We start from the raw sequence: 22359 nt of genomic DNA, 5'->3' as shown, positions 1-22359 counted from the left end.
GTGGCGCATCCAAATCCATGTGACTCTGGTTTTTGTGGTTCCTTATACGAAAATCAATACAATTTTATGATTGTGAAATGCCGGATTTAACTTGCACGCGACAACACAACTTCCCCAATTTTCTATGTATACACGCATTTACACCCATAAGACCTACATTGTGTTACCATTTAATCAAGATTATGAATGTTGATTCACAATTTAACCATCAGCATATTTGCCAAGATTGGGGATTTTCCCATGCAGCGTGTCTCATTTGCAATTTCGATGCATACTCTGTGTAAATGACTTGTGAAAAAAGACAAGAAAAAAACACCCCCATCGCATTTGTGCTTGGAAATTCAATATGAAAAATCTTACCAGCAGTTTCGAAAACATCATGCATGATACGAATACTAGTTGGGAGGAAAAACAGCGTAATGAAATGGTTTGCAATAACCTTTTTTTATGAAACAGCCTGTTAGTATGGTAGCTCATATAATGACACTTTTGGCTGTTATCCTTCAAAGTACAGAGTCAATGAGCTTGGCATAATTGCTTGTTTTAAGTACCCACTATGGACATTCCACAACAAATTCCTGCGTATTTCCAAGGGCAAGTTGTAAGAAATCTTTTTCTAAGTATTATATGAAAGAAATTTCTCTAAATGAACTCAGAAGTCAGAAGAGCTTATCCTTATCGGCAGCTGCTTTTTTTACAGCCACTTATAATAATTTCTCTGCATTTATTATAATATTTTCTCTTCAGAGAAATTAAAAAGGAGGAGTGGTATTTTCCAAGCATCAAAGCAGTATTGAGGAATTTTCAACTATTGTGAGTGAGTGCTCTTTTAGACTATCTAGTTGGATGACTAAAACAAGCTCCCATTTAATTAAATGAGAAAATTTCGAGATAACTCGAAGAGTCTTACTGTTAAGAGAATTCTAGGATATTGATTTTACGAATTTTCCGAATAATAAAACGACTAAATGTAAAAGAAATTCGCTAAAGCTTTTGACTTTTTTGCATTACAGTAGAAGTCCACATCTACGAACAATCGGATGTACTACTCGCGCGCATTATTTTTAATACGCGAGAGTAGTACATCCGATTGTTCGTTGATGTGGACTTCTACTGTATTTTCGTGAATATAAAATATTTACCATATTTACCCAATTTTGCACATTTATTTTTTTGTGTTTATCGAATAAAAATATATAAAATAAAATCTTAAATCTGGAAAGTGATGCCTACGTACGGCTTATTACTGAGGTGAAAATTGGCTGGCTCATACGAGGCATTCAAACGAAGTATTTTCGAGCCCTTTTTATCATATTGGCAATACGGGGAAGGCATATTTTTGTAGGACGGAGAAATAGGGGTTTCGATTCTACAACCAATAAGAATTCCAAGTATTTGCAGAGCTTTTGGGTGAATTGGGAAATTGTTTTGTTGAAATTTTTGTGTATAAGAAGGAACTTTTTTGGGTTATACACAATTTTTTTTCTTTTCAGTTAAAAATAGATAAAAATGTGTTGGAAAATAATTTTTTCTGTGAAGTCATGACAACAACGCGGTCTAAGAATTTGTATACTTGTATTGCCTAATGATCTAAATGCTCTAAATCACTGAACGAAGTCAAAGGTGAGAAATTTTGACTTGTTCATATGTCTTAAAGTCAAATGGATGGGGGCGTAAAATGTTGCTTTTAAGTAAGATGTATATGTAGTGTATACGTTCTTCGGTAAGCGATATTAATATCGCATTAAAGAATTACTGAGTTCTAGTATTTCGAAAAGGCAAATATAGATTTAATTTAATTTATTTAAGAGAACAAAGTGATTGAAAGGCCCTGAATGCGAATGTCGACATAATATCGTAAGATTAATTAATTGCAAAATGATTTATTGCCTATTGAATAAATTAGCTGTGGGATATCCATTATGTTCAAAATCCTTTCAGATGTGTCACGTGATGACTGCGAAATTCTCACATTAAAGATTTTTTTGTAAAATAAATTTCTTTAATCTCTAACTTTAATTTCACATAAACTCACAATTGTTTCACTTTTTAAACTCTTTTTATTTTATCTGAAACAGATAAAATATGAATAAACGTAAATAATGACGTTTTTTTGCATCATCAAAAAATTTTCTACATAATTTTTTTTAAAGTTAACACTTATTTAGATGATTGAGATAAGATGAAGAGTGGATGATATTATAATTTTAAATGCTCATAAAAAATTAAGAGATTGCTCTTTCAATAATACATATACTTTGGGGCTCTTTGTAGGTATATTAATATTATTGAAATTGCATTTGGTATTCTCTGGTCATTTTCGCATGCTTTATGAACTATTATACCCTATATTATGGTGTTTGATCTAGAATAATTAGTGCTCTCCATTTAAATATTTTTTTATGTGATTAAGTTAGTAACACATACTACATTCCTCAATATTATCTGGTCTAATTTTAATTGTATTTCAATAGTTATATATTTTATTATTTACATTCACAATGGTCATTATTTTACCTAATTAATTATATCAATATATTTATCAATTTGTTATTAATATTTCTCTTTTTGGTCAAGAAATTCATACTAACATTACAAATTATTGATTATATGCGGTATCTATACCACAACATTTCTGGATTTTACTTAATATATTTTTTTTTGTAAATTCATTCAACACTGTTCACACAAATTTTCTCTCTTTACGTTTCTTTAAAATTATTTAACTATAAATAATCAGTCTTTATTAAAACTTAAACTCTTATAAATCAATGGCAAATTTACTATAGTGAAGATATATACCTATTATATATATATTTTTTTTAAATGAATAGGATATGATGAGCATACATGAATCGAGTTGATTTTTTTAAATAAAGTTTTTCTCAATTTGCATGCCTGAATAATTCTAATTTTATTCACAGTTGAGTATACTGTATACATACTTCACTTTTCAAATTCTTTCAACACATTTCTGCATTTTTCTATTTGAAGAGTGCATCGGGTGCAGTGTGGTTTGTGAAATACGTACGTATATACATATGTATATGTAAAAAAGGAATATCATAGATATTGTTGTTGAATTTAAATTCGGAATTAAAATAAAAGACATGTTTGTCCATATTGTACCCACGTGTATACATATAAAATGAATGAATTCTTTGAATTTGAAGTTTTTTATTTACATTTGGAAAATTAAATATAGGTAGTACCTCTAATACAGAAAGTTAGTTAGTCAGCTCGAAAACAGAATTAAAATAAAAAAGTTTAATTTCATTAAAAGAATGGCAAACTACACTGCATGCCTTAAATTCTTTCTTTTTGTATTAAAATATTTTAGAGCGACATTTTTTCCAAATTTATAATAATGCTCTCTTTTCTTAAATTATATTCATTAAATTCACTTTCTAAATCATTCTAAGTGAATTATTACGCTATTAATTTAAATGTAAGATAACGAGGTGCAAGTCTTTGTTTCGTTATCCTTAGCATGAGTACTAAGAAGGGCTAAGACGAAGGGATAAACGATATAAATTATGTTATATCTCTTCAGCTTTAAAGATCCTGCTGCCAATTTCCCAATTAGCCCCATCAAGGCTCTAAAGATTTTTTTTCGGGGTATACCCGTGCAATTTTATGTAATGAAATCCTTGTGTCCGTGCTATATATGTATGTATATAAGTATGATTCTTTATTATTATATATTGTACCATCTCTATAACACCGATTATTACGTCTTAATGCCTAAGAGTTTCTTAAAAGCCCTTCTATAGTCTAAATTGAAAATGGTATATATAATGGGGTTGAGGGCTGAATTGATGTACCCCAACCATGTAATGAAATTGATTAACTTGTCGGAGGGACAGCATGATCGGCAGAAGGGAAGGGTGACGTACATAATAAAAAATGGAAGCCAACATACAACGAAAACACCCATAATTATGCCAAGCGTTCGCGCCGCTCGACGTTCCTTTGACAGAGAAATTTTCTGCTTCTCCTCGATGAATTGGTACATGCCACCTGCGCGACGCATTGATTGCTTTTTGGTATCACCCTTCCTACCTGTACTCATGTCGTTGTCTGCGGTAATTGTCCCACCATCTCCATTGGGCTTCGCACTCTCCGACGAAGCTTCCTGGTTATGTTCCGTAACCGAATCTTCGTGGACAACTGGTGCCTCAAGCAGGCAATCGGTTTTCTTGGTCTTTTCACGCTTTTCATGCTTCTTTTTCTCACGTTTTCGTCTCTTTTCCAAACTCTTGGCATTGGATGCACTATCCGAAACATTAGGATGTTCGTTGTGATTCGTTTCACTGCTCACTGACTCCTGATCTGGATGCGGGGGTGTAGTCTCCTTACCGGCCGTACTTCGAAGAGCCATTGCGTTAATCTTTGAAGCTCTGGCGCGTTCGCGGAGTCGTCGCCGAGTGGCAATGTAAATTTCGATGTATACAATTGTCATAATAACTAGGGGTATGAAAAATGAACCTAGGGACGAGTAGATCACATAGCCACGGTTGGATGTCAACTGGCAGGGGTATTCACTACTGAACTCCTCTGGCCAGTCATTCCATCCGATTAGTGGGGGTGAGCTAATTATAAGCGATAGCACCCACACCCCCGCAATCAGAAGGAGTACCCGTTCCACCGTTCGTTTCTGTGCGTAATTGATGGGATCCGTAATGGCCCAGTAGCGATCTAGTGCAATGGCGCACAAATTGAGGATAGACGAAGTGCAGCAAAGCACATCGCACGTGAGCCACATTTTACAGAGATGTATTCCAAATTCCCATCTCCCAAGTATCGAATAGGCCACATTGAATGGCAGCACAAGGACAGCTACAGTGAGATCTGCCACAGCTAGTGAAACGATAAAGAAGTTTTGGACAATCCGGAGGGGTTTGTACGTAAAGACACTGAGAATGACGAGGATATTGCCGATGATGGTGAGGATTATGATGAGGGAGAGCACCAATGCGGTGGAAATTGCCTCCCATTGGGGTACGGCTAGATCGATACCCAACACTGTTGGATACCACACTTGCACCACTTTCGGACATCCTTCGTCCGAAGAATTCAGGCTAATGTTCATCATCACTGTCGTTATGGTCATGTTGATGCAAGAAGCTCACACGAGTATCACGGCAGGCAGCTCTAAGTAATCTCCAGGTTACGTGCCTGGTGTAAAAATGTGCAGGTGCAGCGTAACATGATATCCTTTCTGGAGGACCCATATGACAAACAGATTCTGAAACGGAACAAATACAAAGTGAAAATGTTAGATAACGTCATATCCCATATTGAGAAAGATCAAAAATGATGCTTTAAGAATTATTATTGAAGAATTTGAATTTAATCAATTTTATCTATGTGTAATTTTAGAATTTCTGATTTAAGAATTTTAAAAGTTCTGATGCTCATCTAATAACATGTATGCTTCATATTTATCGGAGACAGATCGAGTTCTTTTGAGATGTCACAAAGTAAGAATGGAACGTTAACTAATTGTGTCAATCTTCAAAGGAATATTATTTAGCCATGTAGTTGAATTATTTAATATAATTATATTAGAAATGTTCAAATTAATTTAATTTATACCTACACTACAATCACTGAACGATAATTCAGGTGCCTGTGGGTGTAATAAATTGGATTTTACTTTTGAGTAACCAAAATTCCTTCTAATTGTTATAATGCGTATACCTACATACGTTTTCTAGATATCCTAAACGAAGTTTGTCGTAAATGTTTAATGCTCACCAATTTTGCGGTAAGTTGAACTGTGAAATTCGTATACATCATATCAGATTTGGTAAACTCAATCATCAACTCTATTAACCCAGTTTTCCATTTGAAGTATCTCATTGTTGATTTCATTTCATTATCTCAAGTTTCCTTAGAATCAATTAAGATAATATTAAAGCTCTTCACTTGGACCCACGAAGCTTTTACATCTTATATAGGTATTCACACTGTAAAACATCACTTAAAGTTTCAACAACTTTGTGTATTCTCTGGTACTAAAATAATTATGTGAAAAACCCCAAGTGACAGAAAAAAGAGAATAAAAATTAAAAGAAGAATTTTCACTCAACCTACCCCTCACCACCCTGCATCTTTTGAGTGAAATTCCATAAAGTCAGTGTAAATGTTGGCACACTTTCTACGTTAGTTGAATATCAACTGAATTTCCCTAATTACAATTAGCTACTTAAATATAATCCTGCACTCATTATATAGAGCATTTTCATCGTCCAACGCTGAATGTGTGTGCTGTTTTCCTTTCTAACAGCCACCTCTGGCGTACAAGGCCACCCGGAAACTTTTCTATTAAAATATTAAATTCAAATTCACCAACCCAACCGTGCGTTTCAGTTCTCGCCTGGGCGTGCAGAAAGCTTTTGAGCTTTCGACATGGTTTTCTGCCCCATAAGGAGCTACCCCCTTGTCATGTCTTAGAAAAACATTCAATCCCCTTCCTGTGTTAAGAAACTTTCTTCAAAAGATATACTTTGTGACATGGAGTATTGTACTTCTTAAGAAATTGTATAAAGTGCAAATATTGAGATAAAACTTACGGAGTTATTGCACTATGTGGTACACTTTGGTATAACTTACAGTTATTCTTAATTCAACTAGTACACATAGATGAATACATTTTGTCTCAAATATGCTTCCTTCTAAATTATCCTTATCATTTTGAACTTTCACACCACATTTCGGTTTGTGGAGCTTCGCAAGGGTCTGCCTAGAAAATCCACCCTCGTCAGATACTGTCATGGTAAAAGAAGTTTGTCAGCTGGTGTTGAGTTAAAAACTTCCCTTAACTTGTAAATCTTTCTACCATCTTTTGCGTTTCTTTATGGCGATTATATGGAGCATAAATTGCGTTTTGTAGTTAATTCTAACGCTTTGGATTCTCAAGGGACCGCTAAGGGTTGAACCCGCATTTGTGAATACTTCTCTAGATGATTTTTATATTGGTACATATATTCATTGTAAGAAACTCGTAAATGTTCTATTTCCTCTATTTCATCACGTCATCTGTTAAAATGGAAGTGTTGTTTAAAATGTTTTATGAACTTTATTACATTTTGGTTTAATGTATAATTTATTCACACAGCCCAGTATTGATGTTATCATTTTGAATTAAACAAACACCAACTTTTGACACAAATTAAATACAAATACTGTGTCTTGCTTGTAGCATAAGATTTCTAGTAAAATGAACTGTGTTTTAATTTTTTCTCAAAAGTGATAAATAAGAAAAGAGAAAAAATAGAACATCCGAGCAAGTTAAACAAAAATGTTTGCCTGACAGGAATAACATTAAATTCTTTTTTATTTGATTTTCCGTGTCAATATTTAAACAATTGGATCGAATGTAAAGATACAAAATGTTTTGTATTGCCGTAAATAGGGTATTAAATTTTGCAAATCTAATCAAAATTAATATTAGGTACTAATTTTCTTTATTTAATTTCAGTGTAGTAATTTTATATCTTAAAGTCTCCATTGAACTAATTTAATTTAAACTAAACAGCTCGAACTTCTTTATTTGTGGTATTATAATAATATATTATAAAATGTTGAATTTTTACTTAAATTGAGGACTGGATAAGATATTGATTCATAAATATATCATTAGATTGTACTTAAAATAATCACAAATGGAATTATATTAATTTGTAATGAAGATAAATTTAATATGTATTGTGCCACATAATGTATCCCAACTTGACAATAATTGGATTTTTCTGACTTTACATCGTAATTTCTCCGAAGCTCCCATTTAATCTAATTGAATTTCCCATTTTGCTTGTCAATAAACAAACAAATTTGAATGAGATGTATCTGTGAAGACGAAACAACTTACGCGGCGTCAATTGATTTACTCCTCCTTCTTGCACATTTCGGTGAGACATTTTGTCAGGGGTAGCATGATTTTTTTTCCATTGAGCATTGAATAAGTGCTTGAGAACAAATAATCTCAATAAAGGCCAATACAATATGAAAATCGTTTCACCAATATCATAACGTTTTATTGAAATTTTTCTTTTCTAAGCATCTAGAAGCTTTCAAGCATGAATGTCAATTCTCAGGCTAATATGGAACAATAAGCTCACTTCGATTGGCAAACTTTATTGATTTATTCCATGGCTAATGAAGTGCGTTGAATGAGCTTTATTTATTTCTGTGAGATAGAGAGACAAAATCATAGCTTCAAGGGGTACATCATCAACGATGAATTAGCTAGGCAAAGTATCCATTCATAATATTATTAAACTTTATCATCTCTCAGATATCTTAAAATCTATTTCGGATATGACTTCTTTAGAGATTCTATAAAAGAAATTTTAACTTCGGTAAAGTGTCTTCTGTGAGTGCTTCTAAATATATTGCGTAGCCCTATATGTATATTGGTTAAGCTTTTCCATTTAAAGCTTCTTTCACTAAGCTTAAGTGAATATGTGTTTGCAATAAAGACAATAGTTTTATGTAACAGAATTCAGCCAGGAAACAGTAAATTGTCTCGATAACGCCTATTTGGTGGGAAATTGTTGTACATTTTGAAGAAACCTGACAAACCCCTTAAGACATATTACATGTTAATATAATTCTTTACACCCTTGTGCTCCTCTATTCAATGGATTCCATATATTTATGAAAGATGTATCGGCAAATTGTTTGCGATTCTTCTTCTGCTAAATGGAAGCGTGTTAGCGCTTCGACAATAGAAATGTATCTTTGGAATAAAGATGATATTTTCGATGGAAGAGATAAAGCGAAAATTGAGTTAATTGATGTGGAGAGGAGACATGAGAGTGGGAAAAGTTTCGTATGTACACAATAGAGTGCTAATTATTGATGAGGGGTTGTGTTTGTGCATCATCTTGAGTTTTCGAAAGGAGAACTTTCACAACAGTCTGTTTCAACTCGATTGTCAATCATGCTGAAAGTGACAAAAGACAAATTTAATTACCAACACCAAGGAGATGGATATAATCACTTTCGGGGTGAGACTGTCGATGGCCCACAGTGTGCTTTAAAGCTTTTCCAGAGTATATCACATTCATCACGTTATCACCGCCGTGTGTACGTGCGATGGCATAGCACGGATGCATGACAAGAAATTTTATCGCCCTTACAAATTCATGCAAAATGACAAATTTGCTCTTCCCCAATGGCCCCCGAAAATTCCTACAATATCACCTCCCAGTAGCACAATGTAATTTAATTTTTCCCGTCGCACATGCAAAATACTAAAGAAATGCGTGCGTGTGTTCTCGAGAAGAGGTCGGGGAGCCAAGGAAAAAATTTATAGGAATTTGTATTACAGGAATTAAAATAAAATTCTTGCGAGTATTCTGTCATGTGGTTTGCAGCCAGGGCACAAAAAAGGCCATCTTTCGTATTTTTTCATGCCATTGGAAATGTACATGTTTACATTTTCGTATTCAAATTTTTACGCGATCGTAAAATGAGCTTTCACGGTACATACTTATGTGTCGTTTTACATACCAATATTCCATGGGAATATGCGATAAGGACGAAAAAAGGGAGACACTGGAGATTTTTTTTTGCCGCGCAGCGCGCTTCGGACACTTTTTTTGTGAACTATGCCGAGAGCAAATTTACAAATAGTACGTACCATCATCTAATTAAGTGAGCTCTCTAGCTCTCTCACCTTCATTATTCTGGTATTTATTTATTACAGAGAAATAATTAATTAGTTTTATTTATCAAACCTCTTGAAAATTCAAGAGGTGTAAAATGCAACTGCAGCAAATAATATTCAAATGGATGATTTTAAAGTAAGGTTTCTTGAATTTTGTAAATTTCATTTATATTAAAAAAAAAAACAAAATAAATCCATTACTATTTTTGTGAAAAGAAATGCCTTTGCAGTGGGATAATCTATAAAAAAATATTCTTCGTGTCATAGCATATAAAGGTGGGGTCAGAGTAAAGTCGAGTCAAGTAAATATGATTTAGGTACCTATATAAAAACTTTGAGCTTTTGACTTGAAAATTCTACTTGAACAATGTCATAATGGAAATAACAAATTGTATTCCAAAAATTGGATTATGTGCAGAAAACTTAATAGGGTTATATTCCCTTATCTCACTACCATCAACACATACCGTGGATAAAAGAGTTGATTTATAAAAGATTGACTCCTGAATACTCTCTCCAACTATTCGTAATACATAGTGTCTGAGTTCAAAATTTAATGAAATTTCTAAAGTGTCGCTTTCAGTGTGCAAAGTTCATTTTATGTCTGAACACGCTCTCAAACAATTTCATTCTATTTCTCTTTTTTTTGTCAAAGAGCAAGTCAAAAGAGCGATGAAATGAATTGTCATCGCTATGGTATGTATGTAGTTTAACTGATCAATCGGAAGAAAACTAAATTAGATTATTTTCGAGTACCTATAGGTATTCTTTTGAGAATATAGAAACTTTGTAACATTTCACTAAAATCATCCTCTTCACCTCCTGTTAGGAATTTTTGTGTAATTTGTTTCACTACTTAATGTGAAATAAATTATGAGATAATTATCATGAACATGAACTCAATAATTTTTACATTCTGGCGTCTAATGTCGTACCATCTCAATCTACATAATACACCACGTTCTGGATCACTAACTAATATGTCGAACATTCTTCTGTACTGCATACCTAAATATCTTTAATATAAATTGTTTTACGTTCAAACGTTTTTTTAAACTAACAAAATTATAATTATTTGTTAATAGATTTTTTTTTACTTCATTCTATGTATTTAAGCCCAGCCCACATTAGATAAACATATTTTCGATTTTAATTCCTGAAGCATCTAGGTATATATACGAATATTTGAATAGTGGTTTTTTTTTACATCGTTTTTCTGGCATATTAAATCTGCATGAAATTCGAGGAATGTGTCATAATACTGTACATAAATCGAAAGCTGTTCTAGGATGTGATACGAAAAATTAAATGAGGAATTTGATCTTCTCAGGAATTTCTCGTAAATAATTTGTCAACAAATTCTAGGAAACAATCAAATGCAGCCTGTGTGTCTGAGATACTGTCATGATACAATGCGTCACACTTTGACCTTATTCACAGCTTAATTAATTTTGTTACACCTTCAAGGTGTTACGGGTGTGAGAATCAGCCTGGGGAAGTCGGACAAAAACTAGGTGGTAGGCAATTTAATGAAAAATTCTTATGCAGCATATTCAGGAATATTACATGAAGATGATATTTTTCTGCGACCTATTTGTTTTCCATCATACGTATTTTATGCGGGCTTTTTAACACCAACATACCAATAAAATAGAAAAAAAATAATATTATGGTGGTTAATAAAAATTTCAAAGTCAAACTAATAAATGCAGGATGTTTTCTTACGAGCCGACAATTTTATTGCCGCGAGATCCCTCGCCTGATTTACTATGTGATGTGTGAAGAATTAATTTTCTGTTCCTCATTCCACAAATCAATGCTCCTTCTTACTGTGTGTGCGTCCCCACCGACCCCATGTATTCCTGACACCACGCACACACGGTGAAATATTTGTGAAACACTGACTTTCGCTAAGCTGTTACATTCACGTTGTTGGTAAAAGGTTCACAGACCGCTTCAAAGTATGAGGTGAAATTTAATTTTAGGGAAAGATGTGGTAAATCTTGGTAAGTTTTTTGTTTGCGCTACAGAACACGTATGTATATGAACTTTTACGTAAACACACAATACGGATGAAATATTCATTCTCGCCGAATGAAGAGTTAATAATAATTTGTTTATGTCTGTTTAAATCAATTTACAGAGAACACTCCACTGTATATTTTGGTATGTCTCCTATATATTTTCTCACGCCATCATCCTAAATCTCATATATATGTAAGTACAGGGTGGCGCATTTATCATGGTAGCATTTTGTTTGCTAATAACTTCTCACAGAAACAATATTATGTGGCGAAATGGGTATTGGAGGAAAGGTAATTTCCTTAAGATTTGTTCTGGATTTGTACGAAGGTGATTCGTGCAGAAATTGGTCTCATATTGGCCAAAACAAAAAAAGATGCACTTTTTAGTTGAAGAAAATTCCACTATGTAATGATTTAAATTGAGAAATTATTCGGACTTTTTCTAAAAAATTAAATGATCTCCCATGCGAATTCTTCTCAAGAGGGCGATGTGAAAAGTGATGAGTGCATGTTATGTGATGCAATGGGGGTCATCAGCACCATTGGGGTGGGTGTCAAAGAAGTGGAGGATTTTTTCTTGCTGTTTTTTTTTAAATGAAAATTCAGTTGAAACATTGGGATGACCTCAAATCAGTTGACAACTCTCTGTGGTCATCAGCCATGATGGTAAGAGTAACAAAGAAGTGGAGGATTTTTTTTTATTTGAAATTTTGTTTTAAAAATTAATTCATTGGTGTATCCCAAGGTGGAACACATTCAAAAGTCCAATTTCACCTCTCCTCCAGTGTTATGGTGCGGAAAAGAAGTTGAGGAAAATTCAAAAAATGCAATTTCATTGCTGATTTCGATTTTCCTCACTTTCTTTAAGGTTTTTTAGTTGAAAAATCAACAGTGGAAATTCCTCCAGTGTTGTTGGGTAAAAAAGAAGTTGAGGAAAATTCAAAAAATGCAATTTCATTGCTGATTTCGATTTTCCTCACTTTCTTTAGGGTTTTCCCAATGAAAAATCTCAAAAGGAAAATCCTCCAGTGTTGTGGTGCAAAAAAGAAGTTGAGGAAAATTCAAAAAATGCAATTTCATTGCTGATTTCGATTTTCCTCACTTTCTTTAAGGTTTTTTAGTTGAAAAATCAACAGTGGAAATTCCTCCAGTGTTATGGTGCGGAAAAGAAGTTGAGGAAAATTCAAAAAATGCAATTTCATTGCTGATTTCGATTTTCCTCACTTTCTTTAAGGTTTTTTAGTTGAAAAATCAACAGTGGAAATTCCTCCAGTGTTGTTGGGTAAAAAAGAAGTTGAGGAAAATTCAAAAAATGCAATTTCATTGCTGATTTCGATTTTCCTCACTTTCTTTAAGGTTTTTTAGTTGAAAAATCAACAGTGGAAATTCCTCCAGTGTTGTTGGGTAAAAAAGAAGTTGAGGAAAATTCAAAAAATGCAATTTCATTGCTGATTTCGATTTTCCTCACTTTCTTTAGGGTTTTCCCAATGAAAAATCTCAAAAGGAAAATCCTCCAGTGTTGTGGTGCAAAAAAGAAGTTGAGGAAAATTCAAAAAATGCAATTTCATTGCTGATTTCCATTTTCCTCGCTTTCTCTAAGGTTTTTTAATTGAAAAATCAACAGTGGAAATTCCTCCAGTGTTATGGTGCGGAAAAGAAGTTGAGGAAAATTCAAAAAATGCAATTTCATTGCTGATTTCGATTTTCCTCACTTTCTTTAAGGTTTTTTAGTTGAAAAATCAACAGTGGAAATTCCTCCAGTGTTGTTGGGTAAAAAAGAAGTTGAGGAAAATTCAAAAAATGCAATTTCATTGCTGATTTCGATTTTCCTCACTTTCTTTAAGGTTTTTTAGTTGAAAAATCAACAGTGGAAATTCCTCCAGTGTTGTTGGGTAAAAAAGAAGTTGAGGAAAATTCAAAAAATGCAATTTCATTGCTGATTTCGATTTTCCTCACTTTCTTTAGGGTTTTCCCAATGAAAAATCTCAAAAGGAAAATCCTCCAGTGTTGTGGTGCAAAAAAGAAGTTGAGGAAAATTCAAAAAATGCAATTTCATTGCTGATTTCCATTTTCCTCGCTTTCTCTAAGGTTTTTTAATTGAAAAATCAACAGTGGAAATTCCTCCAGTGTTATGGTGCGGAAAAGAAGTTGAGGAAAATTCAAAAAATGCAATTTCATTGCTGATTTCCATTTTCCTCACTTTCTTTAAGGTTTTCGCATCCCCCGGGAAGCGCACTTGTCTTATGGTCGGAAGGGGCGGAACTAAGATAAAAAAATCCCCCAAGCTCAAAAAAATTAGCCAGGAAGCCCATCATAGGAAGACGACGAGATTGTGCCAGTGAACTCCTTGTGTTGCGATTGAGACACAGAAGACGGTGGGGTGAAAAGTAAATTTTTGTGACGTGGGGTTCCGTGGACACAACTCCCCTTAAAGTTGTTTTAGTTTGTCATGGTTGTTGTGAGTAACAAGTCAGGTGTTGACCCCGGCAGTGGTAGCAGTACCCTTGAAGGGTCTTCTTTTGCCGCAACAGCTTCCTCCCTTGTGGCCACCCCCCCTACCCCCAATTAAATTGAAGGACATCCCAATTAATTTGAATCAATTTGGGATACAAAACTTTCAGAAAACAAATGAAAAAATTTCTTTGACACTCTTACTATCGTGGCTCCAATAAAAAAATGATTAAATTTAAATGTTAGTGATTGATGTCTCTTATAAATGAATTTATGTTAAATTGAGACTTCTTTAACACAATTTGACTCCGGAGGAACATGGTGTTTACCATGAATGCTAAAAATTCCCAACACAAACATATGGGCACATGAACATCTTCAATTTACCCTCAATTGGATTATTTTTCAAATAAAAAGCCAAAAACTCATGCATGAGGTGTTAAATCAAAGAAATTGACCATCATCCATTGTGCCTGTATCCGTTGTCAAACGCCACATGACACCCAATGGCTAATGGGAAACAAATCAATGTGAATTTTGTGGTAAAAAGGGGATTTGTGGGAGAAAAAGGAATTCAAACGGTCAGATTCGATCCCTGGACTGTAAAACATTAGTCCCAGTCGCCTCCCGACTAGGCTATTAAATCAACTAATGTTTTCCGATCACAAATTGAACTTAATCTTCCCAAGCGCTTGCAAATTAAATGGTTTGTATAGGAAATGATCATGGCATTTGGTTTGAATTGCATTTAAGACACTCTAGGCATGTGTGTCGAGGTCGAGGGTTACTATGGTCATGGATATCTTTGGTTGGTGTTGAAGTACTCTGCGTTCTTACCAATAACAACAAAAAATGCAGAAAAAATTAAATTGAATTTTAATTATTTTCTAGAGGACATTTTTGGTGGTTTGGGGGATTTTCTTCTTATCCCAAAATGTCGTGCATGGTATTTTTTTTAGGAGTGTTGCAGATGGTAAAATGTTAAATTATTGTCAGCAATGTGTTTTTTAGTCTTTTAAACAATATTAAAATGCTTTTCTGGGTTAATACAATATAAAATTTCGTATCATGGACAACCACAGTTGATAAATTAGGTGATATGTTAATTTTTGCAAAAGAAGTTTTTTTTAATTTTTTTCTGTGTTCTTAATGTGGAGTCCACAAAAAGATTTTATTATTTTCTTTTAACTCACGAAATAATTTTTCCTAAATGTTTGTAATAAAAAAAAATTGATTTCCAAATGTTTGTTGAGTAAATCTCTATTGAAATGAACAAATGTCCATAAATTTTCTCATTTTACAAAAAAAAAGAAATGATAAAAAAGTGCCATCTTCAACCATCAGCTATTGTACCATCATAAGAAAGAACCACCCTAAGGTCATTTGCAGCACATTCAGAGATGTTGAAACCCTTAAAATCATTGCTGAAAAAATTTAACTCTTCCATCTGCAATTCAAAGAATGGTTAAACAACAATGAAGAAGCAGTAGATCGTCAAACTAACACCCAAGGAACTTAAAAAATACTTTTTTGTCAGATGTTAAAAATTACCATCTTCAACACTCACCAATATCTGAGAAAGCAGAAATGGCATTACAAACTTTTGAAAACATTGTAAAAATGCCTCGAAAATCACAAAAAATGCATTTTTTGAATTTTCCTCAACTTCTTTTTTACCCAACAACACTGGAGGAATTTCCACTGTTGATTTTTCAACTAAAAAACCTTAAAGAAAGTGAGGAAAATGGAAATCAGCAATGAAATTGCATTTTTTGAATTTTCCTCAACTTCTTTTTTACCGCACCACAACACTGGAGGAATTTCCACTGTTGATTTTTCAATTAAAAAACCTTAGAGAAAGCGAGGAAAATGGAAATCAGCAATGAAATTGCATTTTTTGAATTTTCCTCAACTTCTTTTTTGCACCACAACACTGGAGGATTTTCCTTTTGAGATTTTTCATTGGGAAAACCCTAAAGAAAGTGAGGAAAATCGAAATCAGCAATGAAATTGCATTTTTTGAATTTTCCTCAACTTCTTTTTTGCACCACAACACTGGAGGATTTTCCTTTTGAGATTTTTCAATTAAAAAACCTTAGAGAAAGCGAGGAAAATGGAAATCAGCAATGAAATTGCATTTTTTGAATTTTCCTCAACTTCTTTTTTACCCAACAACACTGGAGGAATTTCCCCAATGTTTCAACTGAATTTTCATTTAAAAAAAAAAACAGCAAGAAAAAATCCTCCACTTCTTTGACACCCACCCCAATGGTGCTGATGACCCCCATTGCATCACGCACTCATCACTTTTCACATCGCCCTCTTGAGAAGAATTCGCATGGGAGATCATTTAATTTTTTAGAAAAAGTCCGAATAATTTCTCAATTTAAATCATTACATAGTGGAATTTTCTTCATCTAAAAAAGTGCATCTTTTTTTGTTTTGGCCAATATGAGACCAATTTCTGCACGAATCACCTTCGTACAAATCCAGAACAAATCTTAAGGAAATTACCTTTCCTCCAATACCCATTTCGCCACATAATATTGTTTCTGTGAGAAGTTATTAGCAAACAAAATGCTACCATGATAAATGCGCCACCCTGTATATGCTGGGCTGGGACATTAATACCGAATATGATGTTCCATTCACAACACCCAAGCAAGAAGTTTCTTTTCTTGATTGTTGATGTGGAAAACTTGACATTTCCACTTTTTCATGCTGTAATATGGGTAACTTATACCCCAAATCCTGAGAGATATTCCATACTACTTTGCCCTTCTCAGAACACTTTAGCCTACCTACATGATGATGTTCCAGCGAAATATAGCTTAAGGTTAGGTATGGTCCAATGATTGGGAGGAAAAAGGTGCTCTTAACTTCCATATAGCCAAATGCTTGGGGCTTCAATTTCAATCATGGCATTTGACATATGATTGTGTGTAGTGATACCAATCCAAGATAATCAGGTATATAACCCTCAGAAAATACTCAATTTTCAGGTAATTAAGGATTTCGACATATATACTATCTAGATAAATATAGAAGCGAAGCCCTAAATATTTCACTCATCCACAAAACTTCATTTCACAGCATGTTGTAACCAGAAGAGAAGACGATTAGTAATCCAAAACACCATCAAATAATGACAGTATGTGATCTATCACATTAATAACAACCACTGAGAATTTTCAAACAAAAACGTCAAATTATTTTACTAAAAATATCAAGATAATGTTAGGTAAATTAATTCAATTAAATGAATAGAAAAATCATAATTAAAAAAATAGTTAGGATTCAAAAAGTTTATTTTACATAATTGGAATCTTAAAGAACTTATGCAACAAGGAAATTAGTTTTTTTTAAATTTTGCTTATTAAGTTACCTAACATAAAAAGGAAAGTTTTTAATTTTGCATAAGACAGAGAATTGCAGTGCAAGAGCTGGTAGACTTTCCTGTTTCTTGAGTACCAAATTTAATTAAATCCCTTTCTTACCTAATTTTTCTTATTTAATAAAACTCTAGGGGAAAATTTTCCAAATTTGATCCTGTTCAATGTTTCTGTTTTTCTTTAAACGAATGAATTTTTTTTGCTGCACTGCTTTCTTTCAATAAAATTAATACATTCTATTACTAATAAGAACAATGTAAAATGAGACCTATATATTTATGCAAATTTATAACAAGCTTATGAACCATTTCACGTAAGTTAAGTAGCTATACTTAATAACACGTGTGGAATTCTGGGAATACCTCATTGCTCGCTATTTGAGTGACCCAAGAGGTTATTGCTCATGATATAATTTTGATCATAGATAATTACCAAACTCATGCTTGGGCAGCATTACAATTTCAGAAATTTGATGCGACGTGAGCTTATTAATTGGTATCTCCTAGCATCGAATTCCACCCATTAGGGTCACATACTATTTACCCCTTTCCATTCATGAACGAACATTGAATAAGTTAAAGCCTATTTGGACATTTGATGGCAATTTAATGTCTTGGGTGGTTTTCCAACTTTTTTTTTTTAAACACTTTTTAACACGCAGAAAATCGTGAATAGGCAGAAAAAATAACTAACACACCCCTCAATATATCATTCACTGTCTCAGTGGAATAGAGAGAAGATGCTCCCTGTATACGCGCTTATTGTTTGTATTCTCTGGGTTTGAACATCACCGAACGCGAGTTATTCACATACTGACTGTCACTCCAACTGAAAGAGTGGAAATTCATTTTCCACAGCTACTCCTTCCGCTTTTTTTTGCTTTTCCTTCTTCTGTATTCCCACCGTGTGTGCGGCACTTTACATTTCGTTCTATCAAGCAGCACTTATTCTATCTGCTGTACATTTTAATAGCAGATTCGGTAAGTGCTGTTTCGAACAACCAATTTTAGCAGGAAAATGTAAAGATATAGAACATCAACCGTAATGTATAAGCAGATTCAACAATCTCTCTTTTTTCCTGACTTCACCCGTAAAACAACAAAGCATTTTGCGAAACAGACATCACCCCAACCATCTTCGTGTGTAAATACAACAAAACACTTAAAATTGATCATGAATTGCCTCAATAGATAAAAACTGGTGGGTAAAAAGAGAGAAAGAGTTGAATTTCGTTTTGTCGCCTCGTCATGGTTTGAGCAGGGGGTGGAGGGCGAAAAATACTCCCCCGCACAGAAGTTTGTAAAGTGATTAATGTTCAATGCATGCAAAGCAAAGGGTGGAATTTTAGTGTCAATTGTGATTATATTGGATGGAAATGGAAAAGTACATGTAAAGGACAATATTTTCCCTAAAGGATGTGAGGAATTATCCATCAAATATTGATTTTAGTCCGCTTCTGTCACAGCTTTGCTTCAAAAGCTTTCAAGAGTGTATTCAGCCTTTGTGGTTACTGATTGCTTCTATTTCGCATCTTGTGTAGTTCTGTAAATATTCAATTTATGTTAGGCTCGCACTTCTTCCTCGATGTCATAGCCATTTTTTTCTCACTTCTTATGTATGTCATGGCCTTGTTTGCGATTAGTAAGAAAAGGGAAGTCCCTAAAAAATCTGTTTCTGAATTGTATCAAGAGAAAGCAAATTCGTTTCGGTTTTAATTTAACTTCTCCTTCCTTGTTTATTTAATTACTGTGCAAAATTTTACAAATTAAAGTTTCTTTGTTCCCCATCTAGAGCTCCTCATTATATGGCCCAGGCCGCTGTGAGTTTGAGAGAAAAGTTGTAATTTTTCCTCTTGTTCTACAAAGATGGTGAAAATTATATATATGCTACATCGATCAACTTTGAGGAACTTTGAGAAAATCTATGATATGATTGTGGGAGACTTTGCAGAAAGCCAACATGGGAATTCATAATTGTAAGCTGTTGGATATAAGAAATGTTTTACTATAATTAACATAAATGCTAATCTCTTTTGTGAAAACATCATGAAATTTTTGGATAGTATTGAAGAAATTTATGGTGTTTTTTTAATAACTCACATGAGATTTTGCTTTGTATTAAACACATTCGAAAGCTTAACGAGATATAAAAATAGGCTTTACACGTCAGATAAACCATTGAATCCAGTTAATACAAGCAAAATCTCCTGAAAATATTATTTAAAATCGTATTTTTGTTCAATTTAATTTTCAAGCATAATCGTAAATATGAATGATCTCCGCCAATCAGTTCTGAATGAGAGGCTATTAAATCAAATTAATTTGTAGATATTGATTTTTAATTTTGCAAAATCTGCAACATATTTCATAGGTAATCAATCTTAATTCGGATAATTCATTAATGGTACAGTCTTTATACAATTTTTATGTACATATGTACATGTATTGGATTTTCATTGATTTATTTGGTTGCCCAGAACAATAATGGCCAAGGACATGAAACCTTGAATTTGATATTTCGTGAACAAAGACGAGAGTGACGAGAGTCGACAAACACTGACTTAACAATCGATTGGAGTGGTAGTGAAATGTTTTTCTCAATGTTTTCCTAAACATTATAGGTTGTACCTATACCTTTATCAGAAATCATTCCATAATTGACAGTGGAAGATTTAAATGACGTCTAATTGAAAAATCGATAGATTGTCATAAAGCTCTCTTTGTGTGGCAGTACGAGATCGGGCAATAAAAGGAGAGAAACTAATTTATGCTCAACGTAAGGGAAACTTTCAGCCCTCACCACACATACGTTCGTTTGTGTTTTATTTGATTTATCCTTGTGTCGACTTTTGAAGAGCTAATCTTGGCATGTGAGATAAATCCAGCTGGAGTAGTAGATAAGGCGATTTGGCAGGCGACTTGGGTGGGAAGAGGGATTGCCAATTCAGTCTTGCGAGAAAGTTTACATACAAGTTTACAGAGAACTGCTACGATTTCCTGCTTGATTGGAAGCATTTGGCCACATTGACTATATGCGTTGAATGCTGAAAAAATGCTTGATTGCCCAATATTTACTCTAAGCATTTATACAGAAGCTATACACATATACGCACTACATTCTTGTCGTTTTTTTCCACAATTCTATGTAATTAAGCCAAGAAGTTTTCCATTCATACGTGTATATATGTATGTACATGAAAGAGAAACAAGTTCTGGTAATTCTCCGTCTTTTCTATATAAAATAAATTAAATTCATATTACAAGATATACGTAACTATGGATCACTTACGAAGGCAGTGTGATGCTATAAATTTCAAGATATTTTGCCTTCCAGTTGAGACTTTGAAACAGTCAAATGCAATTACATATGGGGGTATGTGTTATGTGAAATGGATGAGTCTTTTAGAATAAAAGCCAGAGGAAATTTTCACTGTCGGATAGTATTTCCAAGAACGCTAAGCGATAAATGTGCTGCAAGTGGAATATTTACGCGAGTCATGTTTCCAGAAAATTGTTAAATCAACTCACTCTAACTAAAAGCCCCAGAGATTGCAAAATAACCTTCAGGGAAAATTCCTGTTATATTTCTAGAATTACAATTTCTCAAATGTTGCGCATTGGAAATTTATTTAAAATTATTGAAATGAAAATAAATATTTTAATTAAAGCCCCATGAAAGCTAAAAACATCCGCATCTCAAAATATACATTAAATATCAAACATTGTGTTTATTTTCAAATACACACGATGCTCATCATGCTCATTTCAAAATATTTTCCGGAAATATTTGCTTTCATGAGGAAAATCCGAGTGCAGTGTACTGAAATCAAATATACAGTTTTGTGTAATTGCGAGGATTAATTAAAAAAAACTATATCTATATGTAATTAAAAAGTACTGACTACTGACTCAGAACTGTTTGGTGCTAGTCGTTCCGATAAAAAGATAAATTCCTTCAAGTATTTGTAGAAAAAGTTCGTTCTTCTTCTACATTTCTTTTTGTGCGTAGGAGTTTCTATTTCTTTCGCTACATAACATACATATATTTTCTCTTAGTGATATGAACTTATGCTTACATTAACATAAAATTTTTGCTACAACCGCCAAGTTTCAAAAGAGACCCAAAAGCAAAGTTGTATAACATTTATAAGGACTTTATTTACATTACAACATGGTAGGTAGGTCTCTATGTTGAAAATACGAATTTTTGCCCCAAAGGTGTATCATGGACAGAAGAGTGTCTTCGCTCTATTCTCTTATGTGGTCAATGGATGGAAAGAGAATACCTCTTTGTCATAGAGTGTAAGTCAATACAAGCTCTAATGGTGTAATATAACAAAAGCATACACCTCCACACTTAAATGCCTCTGACAGAGCAATGAATTACCATATTAACGGTTTGGATTACCACATCTCCGCCCAAATTCCCAAGAGCATCTCATGTGCTCTCTCACAAAACTTTACAGCAGGTAGTAATGACAATCATTTATGGTGTTTATAAATCCCTGGAGAATGTTCGGTGATGAGATAAATAAGCTCTCAGATTTCCTTTTATTTGAGCTTTCCGGCAATCCTATACAAAGTGTTAATGTGTGCCATATCCTCGCCGTACTCAGAGTATGAGATAATAATTTTGGAAGATCACAAATTTATTCCTAAGAGATGCAGATTAGATGGATTTGCTATTTATGACTTCATTCGCTTAAGCAAAATGTGTATATAAGTACATAGATATGTGCCAAAATCATACAGGCCTTTTATTATCTTGACGATTTGAAGAATTTTCAGGATAGCATCTGTCTGAATGAATAAAA

At 33.5% G+C, this 22359-nt stretch overlaps 1 protein-coding gene across 12 annotated transcripts in view; it reads right to left on the bottom strand.

Moving 5' to 3' along the window:
* Positions 1–22359, bottom strand: part of LOC129797580 (tyramine receptor 1) — a 63649-nt gene that overhangs the window by 13324 nt on the left and 27966 nt on the right. For 3 of the 12 annotated variants that reach the window (XM_055840314.1, XM_055840315.1, XM_055840316.1), the window contains one exon: positions 3114–5248. In XM_055840314.1, coding sequence (XP_055696289.1) covers positions 3731–5113 — 1383 coding nt within the window. In that variant the 5' untranslated portion in view covers positions 5114–5248 and the 3' untranslated portion in view covers positions 3114–3730. Of the gene's footprint in view, positions 1–2021; positions 2070–2110; positions 2784–3113; positions 5249–17978; positions 18479–22359 lie in introns of those variants that run through there. The other 9 variants (XM_055840319.1, XM_055840324.1, XM_055840323.1 and 6 more) reach the window with 8 other exon arrangements.

The sequence above is a fragment of the Lutzomyia longipalpis genome, chromosome 1, assembly GCF_024334085.1.
Source record: "Lutzomyia longipalpis isolate SR_M1_2022 chromosome 1, ASM2433408v1".
NCBI classification, from domain to species: Eukaryota; Metazoa; Arthropoda; class Insecta; order Diptera; family Psychodidae; genus Lutzomyia; species Lutzomyia longipalpis.
The sequence above is the reverse complement of the archived record's forward strand: the minus strand, read 5'-3'. Positions and strand labels throughout refer to the sequence as shown.